Source organism: Blennius ocellaris (assembly GCF_963422515.1).
Source record: "Blennius ocellaris genome assembly, chromosome: 1".
In the NCBI taxonomy this organism is placed as follows: Eukaryota; Metazoa; Chordata; class Actinopteri; order Blenniiformes; family Blenniidae; genus Blennius; species Blennius ocellaris.
Genome location: NC_137650.1, coordinates 3,504,112 through 3,520,621, shown reverse-complemented (window position 1 = coordinate 3,520,621; position 16,510 = coordinate 3,504,112). Strand labels below are relative to the sequence as shown.

General features: G+C 45.2%; 1 protein-coding gene across 1 annotated transcript in view; it reads left to right on the top strand.

The window, feature by feature from the left end:
• Window positions 1-206: 206 nt before the first annotated feature.
• zdhhc13 (zDHHC palmitoyltransferase 13) overlaps window positions 207-16,510 on the top strand; it is a 34,973-nt gene continuing 18,669 nt past the window's right edge. Inside the window, exons 1-13 of the mRNA XM_080497223.1 lie at window positions 207-249; window positions 6,026-6,249; window positions 10,749-10,871; window positions 11,821-11,898; window positions 12,081-12,225; window positions 12,309-12,373; window positions 12,557-12,719; window positions 14,690-14,815; window positions 14,883-15,016; window positions 15,109-15,211; window positions 15,873-15,995; window positions 16,061-16,123; window positions 16,222-16,315. Coding sequence (XP_080353349.1) covers window positions 226-249; window positions 6,026-6,249; window positions 10,749-10,871; window positions 11,821-11,898; window positions 12,081-12,225; window positions 12,309-12,373; window positions 12,557-12,719; window positions 14,690-14,815; window positions 14,883-15,016; window positions 15,109-15,211; window positions 15,873-15,995; window positions 16,061-16,123; window positions 16,222-16,315 — 1,465 coding nt within the window. The 5' untranslated portion in view covers window positions 207-225. The remainder of the gene's footprint in view (window positions 250-6,025; window positions 6,250-10,748; window positions 10,872-11,820; window positions 11,899-12,080; window positions 12,226-12,308; window positions 12,374-12,556; window positions 12,720-14,689; window positions 14,816-14,882; window positions 15,017-15,108; window positions 15,212-15,872; window positions 15,996-16,060; window positions 16,124-16,221; window positions 16,316-16,510) is intronic.

Here is a 16,510-nt window from a genome sequence, read left to right as displayed (position 1 = left end):
ATGGGGTTGAAGATCTACGAGTCAAACTTTTGTCTCTACGCTTCTGTGTGCTTTCATGTTGAAATATATATCAATTTGTTATAGTGTTTCACGTTTTACGCGGTTCTCTCTCTTAATTTCCTGCATTGATCCAGGTTGCTCGGACTGGGCTGACTTATTTTGAAGGAAATCATACCGGAAGTGCGGTGGCTCACACGCGTCAGGAACTTGGTTCTTCACAACAAGATGGACTGGACAGAAGATGGACATGTAAGTCGGGTTTTGTGTTCCGGACGTCTGTGTCGCGGGTTTATTGGTGGAAATACTGAGTTCTTCCTGAGGCGTTTCATCCCCGCGTCTCTCCCGGCGGCTCTTTCATAAAGTGGCCGGAAATTAGCTCGTCAGGCGGAATAACCTGCTGACGGATCCACGTCAAGGCGACTGACGGTTGTCTGTGAGCCCGAGTGGGCGGAGGGAGGCTGCTACACGTTACCGGCAGTTACCTACGCGTTATCTCGCTTTATATCTGCTACACGTTACCCGGCTTCATATACACGTTACCGGGCTTCATACCAGCGACACGTTACTCGGCTTCATATACACGTCACCCTGCTTCATATACACGTTACCTGGCTTCATATACACGTTACCTGGCTTCATATACACGTTACCTGGCTTCATATACACGTCACCCTGCTTCATATACACGTTACCCTGCTTCATATACACGTTACCCTGCTTCATATACACGCTACCTGGCTTCATATACACGTTACCCTGCTTCATATACACGCTACCTGGCTTCATATACACGTTACCCTGCTTCATATACACGTTACCTGGCTTCATATACACGTTACCCTGCTTCATATACACGTTACCTGGCTTCATATACACGTTACCCTGCTTCATATGCACGTTACCTGGCTTCATATACACGTTACCCTGCTTCATATACACGTTACCCTGCTTCATAGACACGTTACCCGGCATCATATACACGTTACCCTGCTTCATATACACGTTACCCTGCTTCATAGACACGTTACCCGGCATCATATACACGCTACCTGGCTTCATATACACGTTACCCTGCTTCATATACACGTTACCCTGCTTCATATACACGTTACCCTGCTTCATATACACGTTACCCTGCTTCATATACACGTTACCTGGCTTCATATACACGTTACCTGGCTTCATATACACGTTACCCTGCTTCATATGCACGTTACCCTGCTTCATATACACGTTACCCTGCTTCATATACACGTTACCTGGCTTCATATACACGTTACCCTGCTTCATATACACGTTACCCGGCTTCATATACACGTTACCCGGCTTCATAGACACGTTACCCTGCTTCATATACACGTTACCCGGCATCATATACACGTTACCCTGCTTCATAGACACGTTACCCGGCATCATATACACGTTACCCGGCATCATATACACGTTACCCTGCTTCATAGACACGTTACCCGGCATCATATACACGCTACCTGGCTTCATATACACGTTACCTGGCTTCATATACACGTTACCCTGCTTCATATACACGTTACCCTGCTTCATATACACGTTACCTGGCTTCATATACACGTTACCCTGCTTCATATGCACGTTACCTGGCTTCATATACACGTTACCCTGCTTCATATACACGTTACCCTGCTTCATAGACACGTTACCCGGCATCATATACACGTTACCCGGCATCATATACACGTTACCCTGCTTCATAGACACGTTACCCGGCATCATATACACGCTACCTGGCTTCATATACACGTTACCCTGCTTCATATACACGTTACCCTGCTTCATATACACGTTACCCTGCTTCATATACACGTTACCCTGCTTCATATACACGTTACCTGGCTTCATATACACGTTACCTGGCTTCATATACACGTTACCCTGCTTCATATGCACGTTACCCTGCTTCATATACACGTTACCCTGCTTCATATACACGTTACCTGGCTTCATATACACGTTACCCTGCTTCATATACACGTTACCCGGCTTCATATACACGTTACCCGGCTTCATAGACACGTTACCCTGCTTCATATACACGTTACCCGGCATCATATACACGTTACCCTGCTTCATAGACACGTTACCCGGCATCATATACACGCTACCTGGCTTCATATACACGTTACCTGGCTTCATATACACGTTACCCTGCTTCATATACACGTTACCCTGCTTCATATACACGTTACCCGGCATCATATACACGCTACCTGGCTTCATATACACGTTACCCTGCTTCATATACACGTTACCTGGCTTCATATACACGTTACCCTGCTTCATATACACATTACCTGGCTTCATATACACGTTACCCTGCTTCATATGCACGTTACCAGGCTTCATATACACGTTACCAGGCTTCATATGCACGTTGTCCGGCTTCATATACACGTTACCAGGCTTCATATACACGTTACCAGGCTTCATATACACGTTACCCTGCTTCATATACACGTTACCTGGCTTCATATACACGTTACTCGGCTTCATATACACGTTACTCGGCTTCATATACACGTTACCTGGCTTCATATACACGTTACCTGGCGGACTAAATATGTTCTGGTTATTTAAAAGAACATAACTGAACCAATATAAAGTTTCTCTTTCTCTGTGGTCACAGTGTTTGTAATGAAACTGTCTATATTTGATCAAGATCAAACACTTCGTACTGAAAATGATGACAATGTCAACATAAAGTCCATTTCAATGAAACGTTGTGGTGCATTAAAACACAATGAAGTGTAAAGTAAAAGCAGTATAAATGGTCAATCAGCTCCTTGCTTGGTGGGACCAGATGGAGCCTCTGGTTGGTTTGATGTTCTCTGCTGTTAAGAGGAAGTGGAACCTTCATGTACCAGAGGACACGTGATGTTAAGACCCTGTTCGCTAGGCTCCGCCCCTCTGCACTAGGCTCCGCCCCTCTGCGCTCCAATACTCAACCTGTTCCTGTTCCAACTTAACGTTCCATTGTTATGGAAATCAAGTTATTTTAAGGAACGTTAAGTTATGTTATGGAACATTAAGTTACTTTAAGGAACATTAAGTTATGTTATGGAATGTTAAGTTACTTTAAGGAACATTAAGTTATGTTATGGAACGTTAAGTTACTTTAAGGAACGTTAAGTTATGTTATGGAACGTTAAGTTATTTTAAGGAACGTTAAGTTATGTTATGGAGCGTTAAGTTACTTTAAGGAACGTTAGCTTATGTTATGGAACGTTAAGTTATGGAACGTTAAGATATGTTATGGAACGTAAAGTTATTTTAAGGAACGTTAAGTTATTTCAAGGAACGTTAGGTTATGTTATGGAACGTTAAGATATGTTCTGGAACGTTAAGTTATGTTATGGAACGCTAAGATATGTTATGGAACGTTAAGTTATGTTTTGGAACGTTAAGTTACTTTAAGGAACGTTAAGTTATGTTATGGAACGTTAAGTTACTTTAAGGAACATTAAGTTATGTTATGGAATGTTAAGTTACTTTAAGGAACATTAAGTTATGTTATGGAGCGTTAAGCTATGTTAAGGAACGTTAAGTTATGTTATGGAACGTTAAGTTATTTTAAGGAACGTTAAGTTATGTTATGGAGCGTTAAGTTACTTTAAGGAACGTTAGCTTATGTTATGGAACGTTAAGTTATGGAACGTTAAGATATGTTATGGAACGTTAAGTTATGTTATGGAGCGTTAAGTTACTTTAAGGAACGTTAGCTTATGTTATGGAACGTTATGTTATGGAACGTTAAGTTATGGAACGTTAAGATATGTTATGGAACGTAAAGTTATTTTAAGGAACGTTAAGTTATTTCAAGGAACGTTAGGTTATGTTATGGAACGTTAAGATATGTTCTGGAACGTTAAGTTATGTTATGGAACGTTAAGTTTTGTTATGGAACGTTAAGATATGTTATGGAACGTTAAGTTATGTTATGGAACGTTAAGTTACTTTAAGGAACGTTAAGTTATTTCAAGGAACGTTAGGTTATGTTATGGAACGCTAAGTTATGTTATGGAACGTTAAGTTATGTTATGGAACGTTAAGTTATGTTTTGGAACGTTAAGTTACTTTAAGGAACGTTAAGTTATGTTATGGAACGTTAAGTTATGTTAAGGAACGTTAAGTTATGTTATGGAACGTTAAGTTATATTATGGAACGTTAAGTTACTTTAAGGAACGTTAAGTTATTTTAAGGAACGTTAAAGGTATACAGGAGGATTTTCCCGAATTTTAGGAAAGAACCGCCCTCTCCACCTTTTGAAAAAAATGCGCATGCGCAACGCTGTACCTGCTCCCGAGACGGAACGCCTACTAAAACGCGTGTGAGAGACGTGCACGAGCCCAGTTCTCCTCGTGCACGCTCTGTTTACAAGTCACAAGTCGGCATCGCTCACATAAGCTCACTTTACAAGAAGATTTGCACCAGAGGGGGTGAAACTGTGTAAAAATGTGGGAGAATAATGCGTCGGGTCGGCCACCGGCATGATGAGAACCGTGTGGAGTGAGCTGCGCGCAGGGACGAGCACGTACGACGGGCTTACGTCATATATCACCAGAATGATTGACAATTGGGAGGACCAGTTATTTTGATGATCCACCCGGAAGAAGAAAATCCTCTACTATACCTTTAAGTTATGTTATGGAACGTTAAGTTATTTTAAGGAACGTTAAGTTATGTTATGGAACGTTAAGTTACTTTAAGGAACGTTAAGTTATGTTATGGAACGTTAAGTTACTTTAAGGAATGTTAAGTTATGTTATGGAACGTTAAGTTACTTTAAGGAACGTTAAGTTATGTTATGGAACGTCAAGTTACTTTAAGGAACGTTCAGTTATGTTATGGAACGTTAAGTTACTTTAAGGAACGTTAAGTTATGTTATGGAACGTTAAGTTACTTTAAGGAACGTTAAGTTATTTTAAGGAACATTTAGTTATTTTAAGGAACGTTAAGTTACTTTAAGGAACGTTAAGTTATGTTATGGAACGTTAAGTTACTTTAAGGAACGTTAAGTTATGTTATGGAACGTTAAGTTACTTTAAGGAACGTTAAGTTATGTTATGGAACGTCAAGTTACTTTAAGGAACGTTCAGTTATGTTATGGAACGTTAAGTTACTTTAAGGAACGTTAAGTTATGTTATGGAACGTTAAGTTACTTTAAGGAACGTTAAGTTATTTTAAGGAACATTTAGTTATTTTAAGGAACGTTAAGTTACTTTAAGGAACGTTAAGTTATGTTATGGAACGTTAAGTTATTTTAAGGAACGTTAAGTTATGTTATGGAACGTTAAGTTATTTTAAGGAACGTTAAGTTATGTTATGGAACGTTAAGTTACTTTAAGGAACATTTAGTTATTTTAAGGAACGTTAAGTTACTTTAAGGAACGTTATGGAAGTGAACCAGAGTGAAGTATGGATGCGACCATGTAGCAGAACAGGCCCACCGACACTGTAATGTAACGTAATGTAATGTAACATAATGTAATGTAATGTAACATAATGTAACATAATGTAATGTAACGTAATGTAACGTAACGTAACGTAACGTAACGTAACGTAACGTAACGTAACGTAACGTAACGTAACGAGGAGATCAGAGCATCATGGTTGAACATTCAGGTCTTCTAATCTCCTGAAACCACAACGTCTGAATATTGTAATAATCTGGTCCAGACCAAGTATTTTGGTCGTTTCAGTGTCACTCAGCTTGAAATGTTCCAGGAGAACCTGTCCGTTGTCCTGGTTCAGCAGGTTGTCCTGGTTCAGCAGGGGGTCCTGGTTCAGCAGGTTGTCCTGGTTCAGCAGGTTGTCCTGGTTCAGCAGGGGGTCCTGGTTCAGCAGGTGGTCCTGGTTCAGCAGGTGGTCCTGGTTCAGCAGGGGGTCCTGGTTCAGCAGGCTGTCCTCATGAAGGGTGTGTTCCATCTTGGAAGATGAAAGTGAAGCACAGCCAATGCCTTGTTTTCGTGTCCTCTTGGTGTTCCAGGGTCACAGTTGCCACCAGGGGCCCTCAGGCCACTCCCACGGGCCCTCAGGCCACTCCCACGGCCCCCGAGCGGCAGCATTCGGCGCCACGCCGCCTCCATTCATGCCGACGTTGTACGGAGAGTTGGGCCAGAGCTGTGAGCAGACGATGGACATCAGCCAGCAGCCGAAGAGACGCGGTCTTCTGGAGGACAGCAGCAGCTGGGACATCGTGAAGGCCACGCAGTGAGCAGCTCCACATGTTTCATGTTCTCCTCAGGTTCACACACAATACTACCAACTCAACCAACTTCCTGCCTCACGTCGCCTCCAATGGAGGCTGGGAATGTCACAATAAAAGCTCCACATCACAGAGTTCAGGCCTCAGGAAGACATGAGGAGCCTGAAAAGTCCTGGTCACCAGGGACTTCCTTCCTCTCCAGACAGTCAAAGTCGAACCCTCACCCTACTATAATAGTAGTTTAATTATTGATCAGCAGCCTCTGACACAGGGAAGTGCAGGGAATCAGAATGAAGCCCATTACAGTGAGTGATTATACAACGATATATGATAGAATGGTGACTCATTGTGTCAGAAACATACGCAGCTGAACAGTTCTACTTTGTTAAGCCTGCATCCAAATGTGAAACAAGGCCTTTTGCTCAGACGATCGTGAAAAGTGCACTGATACTAATGGAGGTGATTTTCCAGTAATTTAAGGACAGAGTCTGATCTCTGGGAAACTGACACTTTTTTTGTAGAACTTGATGAGAAGGTTTCTGCTATCTGATGGTGTTTAAAGCTCTTCAGATTCTATTTCGTCCTTCAAAACACCTAAAAACATTTCTTTCAATCCAAGTTGATGTAGATATTTTACACCCATACTTGTTATAAGATAAGATAAGCCTTTATTGATCTCACAAAGGAGAAATGTACTTGTGACATTCTGCTCTTAAGGACACTCATGAGTAGAAATGTGCAAAGAATAGGTATATTATATGTTTTATATCTTATATACAATGACTATCAAGAACTCTAAGGGCCAAAAGCATTTACAGTAGAAGTAATAATAAGTAAAATAAAATAAAATAGGACTAAAATAAAAATAAGATAAAAATCACAGACTATAATAAAGTATAATAAGTTCTAAGGGGAGCAAAATATACGGTAAGATGAAATATAGTATTAACATTTGAGTTTTCTCTCAAAGCTTTATTATTTTAGTGACTTTAAAAGTTTTTGTTTTTTCTATTTTCATGTTGTAGCTTTTATCATTTTTCTCTGTTTAACCAAAAAAAGTGAAATAACCGCCTGTCTGTGTGTGTGTGTGTGTGTGTCTGTGTGTCTGTCTGTCTGTGTCTGTCTGTCTGTGTGTCTGTGTCTGTGTCTGTCTGTCTGTCTGTCTGTCTGTCTGTCTGTCTGTCTGTCTGTCTGTGTGTGTGTGTGTGTGTGTGTGTGTGTGTGTGTGTGTGTGTGTGTGTGTGTGTGTGTGTGTGTGTGTGTGTGTGTGTGTGTGTGTGTGTGTGTGTGTGTGTGTGTGTGTGTGTGTGTGTGTGTGTGTGTGTGTGTGTGTGTTTGTGAGACCCTGTACTAATGTACAATAAGGACAACAGGGATGTAGCAGACTGAATTCCCAGCTGCAGGAATCACAGTTAAAATGCTCAGTTAGAAGCCGTTAACCCTTCCAGTGCTCGGTATCGGTGACGGTGTGTAAAGCAGTTAGAAGCCGTTAACACTTCCAGTGCTCGGTATCGGTGACGGTGTGTAAAGCAGTTAGAAGCCGTTAACCCTTCCAGTGCTCGGTATCGGTGACGGTGTGTAAAGCAGTTAGAAGCCGTTAACCCTTCCAGTGCTCGGTATCGGTGACGGTGTGTAAAGCAGTTAGAAGCCGTTAACCCTTCCAGTGCTCGGTATCGGTGACGGTGTGTAAAGCAGTTAGAAGCCGTTAACCCTTGCAGTGTTCGGTATCGGTGACGGTGTGTAAAGCAGTTAGAAGCCGTTAACCCTTCCAGTGCTCGGTATCGGTGACGGTGTGTAAAGCAGTTAGAAGCCGTTAACCCTTCCAGTGCTCGGTATCGGTGACGGTGTGTAAAGCAGTTAGAAGCCGTTAACCCTTCCAGTGCTCGGTATCGGTGACGGTGTGTAAAGCAGTTAGAAGCCGTTAACCCTTCCAGTGCTCGGTATCGGTGACGGTGTGTAAAGCAGTTAGAAGCCGTTAACCCTTCCAGTGCTCGGTATCGGTGACGGTGTGTAAAGCAGTTAGAAGCCGTTAACCCTTCCAGTGCTCGGTATCGGTGACGGTGTGTAAAGCAGTTAGAAGCCGTTAACCCTTCCAGTGCTCGGTATCGGTGACGGTGTGTAAAGCAGTTAGAAGCCGTTAACCCTTCCAGTGCTCGGTATCGGTGACGGTGTGTAAAGCAGTTAGAAGCCGTTAACCCTTGCAGTGTTCGGTATCGGTGACGGTGTGTAAAGCAGTTAGAAGCCGTTAACCCTTCCAGTGCTCGGTATCGGTGACGGTGTGTAAAGCAGTTAGAAGCCGTTAACCCTTCCAGTGCTCGGTATCGGTGACGGTGTGTAAAGCAGTTAGAAGCCGTTAACCCTTCCAGTGCTCGGTATCGGTGACGGTGTGTAAAGCAGTTAGAAGCCGTTAACCCTTCCAGTGCTCGGTATCGGTGACGGTGTGTAAAGCAGTTAGAAGCCGTTAACCCTTCCAGTGCTCGGTATCGGTGACGGTGTGTAAAGCAGTTAGAAGCCGTTAACCCTTGCAGTGCTCGGCATCGGTGACGGTGTGTAAAGCAGTCAGAAGCCGTTAACCCTTGCAGTGCTCGGTATCGGTGACGGTGTGTAAAGCAGTTAGAAGCCGTTAACCCTTCCAGTGCTCGGTATCGGTGACGGTGTGTAAAGCAGTTAGAAGCCGTTAACCCTTCCAGTGCTCGGTATCGGTGACGGTGTGTAAAGCAGTTAGAAGCCGTTAACCCTTCCAGTGCTCGGTATCGGTGACGGTGTGTAAAGCAGTTAGAAGCCGTTAACCCTTCCAGTGCTCGGTATCGGTGACGGTGTGTAAAGCAGTTAGAAGCCGTTAACCCTTCCAGTGCTCGGTATCGGTGACGGTGTGTAAAGCAGTTAGAAGCCGTTAACCCTTGCAGTGTTCGGTATCGGTGACGGTGTGTAAAGCAGTTAGAAGCCGTTAACCCTTCCAGTGCTCGGTATCGGTGACGGTGTGTAAAGCAGTTAGAAGCCGTTAACCCTTCCAGTGCTCGGTATCGGTGACGGTGTGTAAAGCAGTTAGAAGCCGTTAACCCTTCCAGTGCTCGGTATCGGTGACGGTGTGTAAAGCAGTTAGAAGCCGTTAACCCTTCCAGTGCTCGGTATCGGTGACGGTGTGTAAAGCAGTTAGAAGCCGTTAACCCTTCCAGTGCTCGGTATCGGTGACGGTGTGTAAAGCAGTTAGAAGCCGTTAACCCTTCCAGTGCTCGGTATCGGTGACGGTGTGTAAAGCAGTTAGAAGCCGTTAACCCTTCCAGTGCTCGGTATCGGTGACGGTGTGTAAAGCAGTTAGAAGCCGTTAACCCTTCCAGTGCTCGGTATCGGTGACGGTGTGTAAAGCAGTTAGAAGCCGTTAACCCTTCCAGTGTTCGGTATCGGTGACGGTGTGTAAAGCAGTTAGAAGCCGTTAACCCTTCCAGTGCTCGGTATCGGTGACGGTGTGTAAAGCAGTTAGAAGCCGTTAACCCTTCCAGTGCTCGGTATCGGTGACGGTGTGTAAAGCAGTTAGAAGCCGTTAACCCTTCCAGTGCTCGGTATCGGTGACGGTGTGTAAAGCAGTTAGAAGCTGTTAACCCTTCCAGTGCTCGGTATCGGTGACGGTGTGTAAAGCAGTTAGAAGCCGTTAACCCTTGCAGTGCTCGGCATCGGTGACGGTGTGTAAAGCAGTCAGAAGCCGTTAACCCTTGCAGTGCTCGGTATCGGTGACGGTGTGTAAAGCAGTTAGAAGCCGTTAACCCTTCCAGTGCTCGGTATCGGTGACGGTGTGTAAAGCAGTTAGAAGCCGTTAACCCTTCCAGTGCTCGGTATCGGTGACGGTGTGTAAAGCAGTTAGAAGCCGTTAACCCTTCCAGTGCTCGGTATCGGTGACGGTGTGTAAAGCAGTTAGAAGCCGTTAACCCTTCCAGTGCTCGGTATCGGTGACGGTGTGTAAAGCAGTTAGAAGCCGTTAACCCTTCCAGTGCTCGGTATCGGTGACGGTGTGTAAAGCAGTTAGAAGCCGTTAACCCTTCCAGTGCTCGGTATCGGTGACGGTGTGTAAAGCAGTTAGAAGCCGTTAACCCTTGCAGTGCTCGGTATCGGTGACGGTGTGTAAAGCAGTTAGAAGCCGTTAACCCTTCCAGTGCTCGGTATCGGTGACGGTGTGTAAAGCAGTTAGAAGCCGTTAACCCTTGCAGTGTTCGGTATCGGTGACGGTGTGTAAAGCAGTTAGAAGCCGTTAACCCTTCCAGTGCTCGGTATCGGTGACGGTGTGTAAAGCAGTTAGAAGCCGTTAACCCTTCCAGTGCTCGGTATCGGTGACGGTGTGTAAAGTGAACCATATTTCAGATCAGATCTAAATGAAAAAGATCACAGTGTTTACAGACTGTGTGAGTCCTGTGTGGACGTGTGTCTTGGTGGGACAGGTCCTGTCAGTGACCCCCTGCTGGCCGGCTCCATGTTGACAACTGATCACAACCTTTCCTTGGGGCCGTTCCAGGTTTGGGATCCTGGAGCGCTGCAAGGAGCTGGTGGAGGCCGGGTACCACGTCACACAGCCCGACAAAGAGAACGTCACCCTGCTGCACTGGGCGGCCATCAACAACCGCTCTGAGGTCATCAAGTAAGAGACAGGCCCACATATATATATACATATATCTATATATACATATATAGCTCTGAGGTCATCAAGTAAGAGACAGGCCCACATATATATGTACATATATAGCTCTGAGGTCATCAAGTAAGAGACAGGCCGACATATGTACATATATATATATATATATATATATACATATATAGCTCTGAGGTCATCAAGTAAGAGACAGGCCGACATATATACATATATATATATATATATATATATATACATATATAGCTCTGAGGTCATCAAGTAAGAGACAGGCCGACATATGTACATATATATATATATATATATATATACATATATAGCTCTGAGGTCATCAAGTAAGAGACAGGCCCACGTATATATATACATATATCTATATATACATATATAGCTCTGAGGTCATCAAGTAAGAGACAGGCCCACATATATATATACACATATATCTATATATACATATATAGCTCTGAGGTCATCAAGTAAGAGACAGGCCCACATATATACATATATATATACATATATAGCTCTGAGGTCATCAAGTAAGAGACAGGCCAGGCTGCTTCCTCCTCTCTACATAATATATTTATATATAACTGTTTCTCATTTTCTTTGTCATCATATGGAATAGACGCTTCCCGTATGTGTATACAGCAAACGTTTTTAGTCTTTTCTGTGAATGATGGCATCGGACATCAGGACCTGACTTTTCATTCATTCATTCTTCCAAGATTTCCATGATTCCTCCGATTTATTTCCCCCTCTGTATCCTGATTACGTACCGCCGTTACAAGTAGTCCGTTACGACCCAGCCCTGATTGTATGTACTAATTATGTGGATTTAAATCGGCTTTTTCCAAAGTAATTTTCACATGAATTTACTGTGGCGTTGGTTTAATGAAACACCTTACATTGCTGGCTGCTGAATCTTGTCTGCTTCATCTCTCAGGTATCTCATTTCCAAAGGGGCGATCGTTGACCAGCTGGGCGGCGACCTCAACTCCACCCCTCTTCACTGGGCCATCAGGTGAGACTGTGGTTCATCCACATGTAGTGTGTGAAAGGAAACAAGGGGGGGGCAGCTGGTTGTGATGTCATTAGTGTTGGTTTAGTGTCTGCTGCTGCACTTTTCTCCTGGAGGTCATGCAGGCCTGACTTTGGGTTATGTGGTGATGATGATGATGTGCTGCTCTCTGATTGGCCCTCCAGACAGGGTCACCTCCCCACAGTGATCCAGCTGATGAGGTACGGCGCCGACCCCGCCGTCGCCGACGGAGAAGGCTACCGAGCGCTCCACCTCGCCATCCTCTTCCAGCACATGGCCATCGCAGCTTACCTCATGGCGAAGGGACAGGTGGGCCTTCCTGACACCTTCACTTCCTCACAGCCGTCCTGCAGGTGTCCTGTCTCTGTCCTCACCCTGTTTGTGTCCTGCAGGAAGTGGACGGGCCCGACTGTAACGGACAGACGCCGCTGATGCTGGCTGCCCAGAAGATAATCGGGTAGGAGAGCCAGGTCCCATTGAGACCTTTGACCAGTACCAGAGGAGAAATGTTGGTGAATTAAGAACTGGTATTAATCAACAGATATGAATCATGTCAGTTGTGAGGAGACAAAGACATGAATGTTTTCAGCTGTTGGACGGTGAGGAAAGTCAGCTGGATGTGTTGCCTTCTGCCCTCCAGGCCCGACCCCACCAACTTCCTCCTCAAGAACAACGCCTCGGTCGGCGCCGTGGACAAAGTCAACCGGAACACGCCGCTGCACTGCGCCGTGCTGGCGGGAAACGTGGACGCTGCCCACATCCTGCTGGAGGCCGGCGCCAGCGTGGACGCAGAAAACATCAACGTGAGCTTCACCAGACCCAACACCTGTTCACTCTCCGTTCAAACACCCAGGAACACCCGCTCTTCCTCTGGGCTGCAAGGCATGAACGGAGACATGTTGCGCAATACTTCACTATATAAGCGTCAAAAGTTGAGGAGGGTTAATTTCTCACTCATCAAACCGACTATTGATTGACTCGATCATAATTCAAATGTGTGAATTCAAGAGCAGAAATAAAAAAATTATGAAAATGAATTTATTCATTATTTAAATAACATTTCTTTAGGAACTGATAATTTGCTGAAAATGCCACAAAAGCTATGAGAGAGTAGAAGTTATGATTATGTCTATAAACATGTCCTCACACACACACACAATGCCACCATAGGCATTTTACATTTGATCAGTTAAAGGAGTCATATCTTGTATTCTTGCATCTCTGGTCTCCCTTAAATTGTCTTTTAAATCAATTTCTGAAATTTATTAAGAAACAAAATAAAGTCAAAACCAGTTCTTGTTCTGACCCTGTTTCAACGTTTCCTCTGAGAGTTCAAGTGAGATGTTGACGGGCGTGGATGTAAGGCGTGTTGATTGGCTGCAGGAGTCAGTGAGTCATGGCGACAGCATGGTGATCCTGTGCTCAAACAAAGATAAAGAACACATGTGGAGCGTCTCCAACACCAGGCCACAGAGCAACGCCCCTGAAGGCCAACATCTAATACAGGCTCCGTTTAAATCACACAAACTTGATAAAACGGCTACATTTAACACGGCCCGGTAGTTCTACACTGCATTATCTTAACCGGTGGTTAAGCCCTAACCTGCCGGTAAACTACCTAGCCCGCCGTCAGCTAACCCGCCGTTAAATATGCATTGTTTAAAACATGGTTAGTTAAAAAGTAAATAGTGAGGTTAACAAGGCGCGGAGCCTTGTTAACCTCACTATTAACTTTTTACACACTTTCATGTGTCGCGTTAAACACAGTGGAGGTTTTTATCTGCTCTATAAAACCTCCATCAACCAGGACGAACTCCGCTGAGGCCAGGAGTTTAAACTGAGACCGGGAGTTTCAACTGAGACCAGGAGTTTAAACTGAGACCGGGAGTTTAAACTGAGACCGGGAGTTTCAACTGAGACCGGGAGTTTCAACTGAGACCGGGAGTTTAAACTGAGACCGGGAGTTTAAAGTGAGACCGGGAGTTTAAACTGAGACCGGGAGTTTAAACTGAGACCGGGAGTTTAAAGTGAGACCGGGAGTTTAAACTGAGACCGGGAGTTTAAACTGAGACCGGGAGTTTAAACTGAGACCGGGAGTTTAAACTGAGACCGGGAGTTTAAACTGAGACCGGGAGTTTAAACTGAGACCGGGAGTTTAAAGTGAGACCGGGAGTTTAAACTGAGACCGGGAGTTTAAACTGAGACCGGGAGTTTAAAGTGAGACCGGGAGTTTCAACTGAGACCGGGAGTTTCAACTGAGACCGGGAGTTTAAACTGAGACCGGGAGTTTAAACTGAGACCGGGAGTTTAAAGTGAGACCGGGAGTTTAAACTGAGACCGGGAGTTTAAACTGAGACCGGGAGTTTAAACTGAGACCGGGAGTTAAAACTGAGACCGGGAGTTTAAACTGAGACCGGGAGTTTAAACTGAGACCGGGAATTTAAACTGAGACCGGGAGTTTAAACTGAGACCGGGAGTTTAAAGTGAGACCGGGAGTTTAAACTGAGACCGGGAGTTTAAGCTGAGACCGGGAGTTTAAGCTGAGACCGGGAGTTTCAGCTGAGACCGGGAGTTTAAACTGAGACCAGGATATCATATATATATATATATATATATATATATATATATATATATATATATATATATATATAAATTATCAAAGTTCAGTCCATGGTTCATCCTGTTCAGCCATGGTGACAGAAGCCTTTAGACAGCTGGGAGCTGTGTAAGGACTGGCGGAAGCCTTCCTCATTGCCTGCCGTCTGTCCCTCAGGGTCACACGCCCATCGACCTGGCCCACCAGGTCCACAGCCCGCTGCTGGTCCACATGCTGAGCCACGTGAAGCTGGAGAGGCTCCGCTCCAACTCGCGCTGCAGGCGCCTCCTCAACAGATACAGGGTACGTGCTCCTGTCTGAGAGCGGAGGCTCCTCAGCCTCTCCTCCTCATGTTGTGCGTGTCGTCCAGGTGTTCCTGCAGTTTGTCCTCTGCACCGCCTCCCTGGGCAGCGTCGGGGCAATAGTGGACATGGACTCTGAGTCCTGGTTGCTCAAAGGGCTCCTGCTGGCTTGTTTGCTGGGCGTGATGAATCTGGCCGTGAGGTGAGCACACATTGTCTAAATGGCTGTCCCCCCATTGTTCATGCCCAGGTCTTTTTCTTTCTCTGACTTAACGAGTGATGTTTGTCAACCAGGAATTTCTCAGTCCCGGCCTTTCAGTCTCTCCTGCCAGCGACGTCTCTCATGGCTTCAATCTTCTGGATGCTCGTCACCTGGGGCCTCTGGTTTCTCCCAGATATCCTTTCTTCCGTTCTTGCAGAGGGAGAGAACACATGACGAGTTGCATACGGCTAGCTGAATCCGGCAGTGAAAGTGGTAACACGTAGTTACTGAAGCTGCAAAGCTTCTTGTTCATGTGCCAACATCAGCCAGCGCTGACGTCTAAATATGTTCATGTCTGAACTGGTGAGTGTCGGAGTAGCACCTCATCAATCACAGCCTTGCATAAACCTGCAAATTGGGTCCTGACAAAACAAAATAAATAGATGGAGTGAAAATATACAATATGCGTATGGTCATATTTACAGACAGATGCTGAAAAGAGCACATTTCAAGGGCGTTTCTCTGGATCTTCCAGATATTCTCCTTCAGTTGTAGATTTTAAAACCAGAAACAAGCAAACTTCCTCCGCTCTTGGTTTTTCATGTGAATTGGTGTGAATAGATTTTCACAAGCTGCTGTGTTGCTACACACTGATTTGCTGTGAGAACCAGCGGGAGGCAGACTTCAACCCCAGGTTGTGACGAGGAGCAGAGCCTGGGGGTTCTGGCTCCAAGCAGGTGAACCACACTTCATCGTCATCAGCAGACAGGAAATGGTAACTCGGGACTCCTCTTTGGTTTTCTGAGTCTTGTTTTGCACGTGGAAACAGTTTGTTTCTTAACTTTGAGCTGCACATGGGCCGAGCGCCACGGCTCAGGTTTTGTTCACGCTCAACGCCACGGCTCTGCTCTACTTCTACCTCCGCACCTGCAGGACCGACCCGGGCTTCGTCAAAGCCACAGAGGAGGAGAAGAAGATGGTAAGCAAAGTGCTTGTGCCTGAAAAGGTGTTTGTGTCCTGGCTAAGAGGTGTTTGTGTTGTCAGAACGTGCTGGTCCTGGCTGAAGCCGGCTGTCTGGACCCCAGAATATTCTGCACTTCCTGTATGGTGAGCGTCTGCTACAAACCACTGTGAGCTAAGCTAGCGGCCCTGTGATGCCACTGCAACAACCACGGAACCTCTGCTGTCCTTTGGTTGTCTGGCAGATCAAGAAGCCCATGAGAACCAACCACTGCTTCACCTGCGACGCCTGCGTGGCCAAGCAGGACCACCACTCCGTCTGGACCAACACCTGCATCGGTAGGACCAACACACTGCAGGCCTGTTGGACGAGGTCCACAACACCCTGGGAGACACACTAACTCCTCTGGGCCTCACTGGTCCAGACACCTGGAAGTCCAGGTTTCCAGCTCCTCCTGGATTCTCCTCCATTACAATATTGATCCTAGGAGCTACATTCACAATCTGCTGTGTCTGTGTGACCTGGAGCATCTT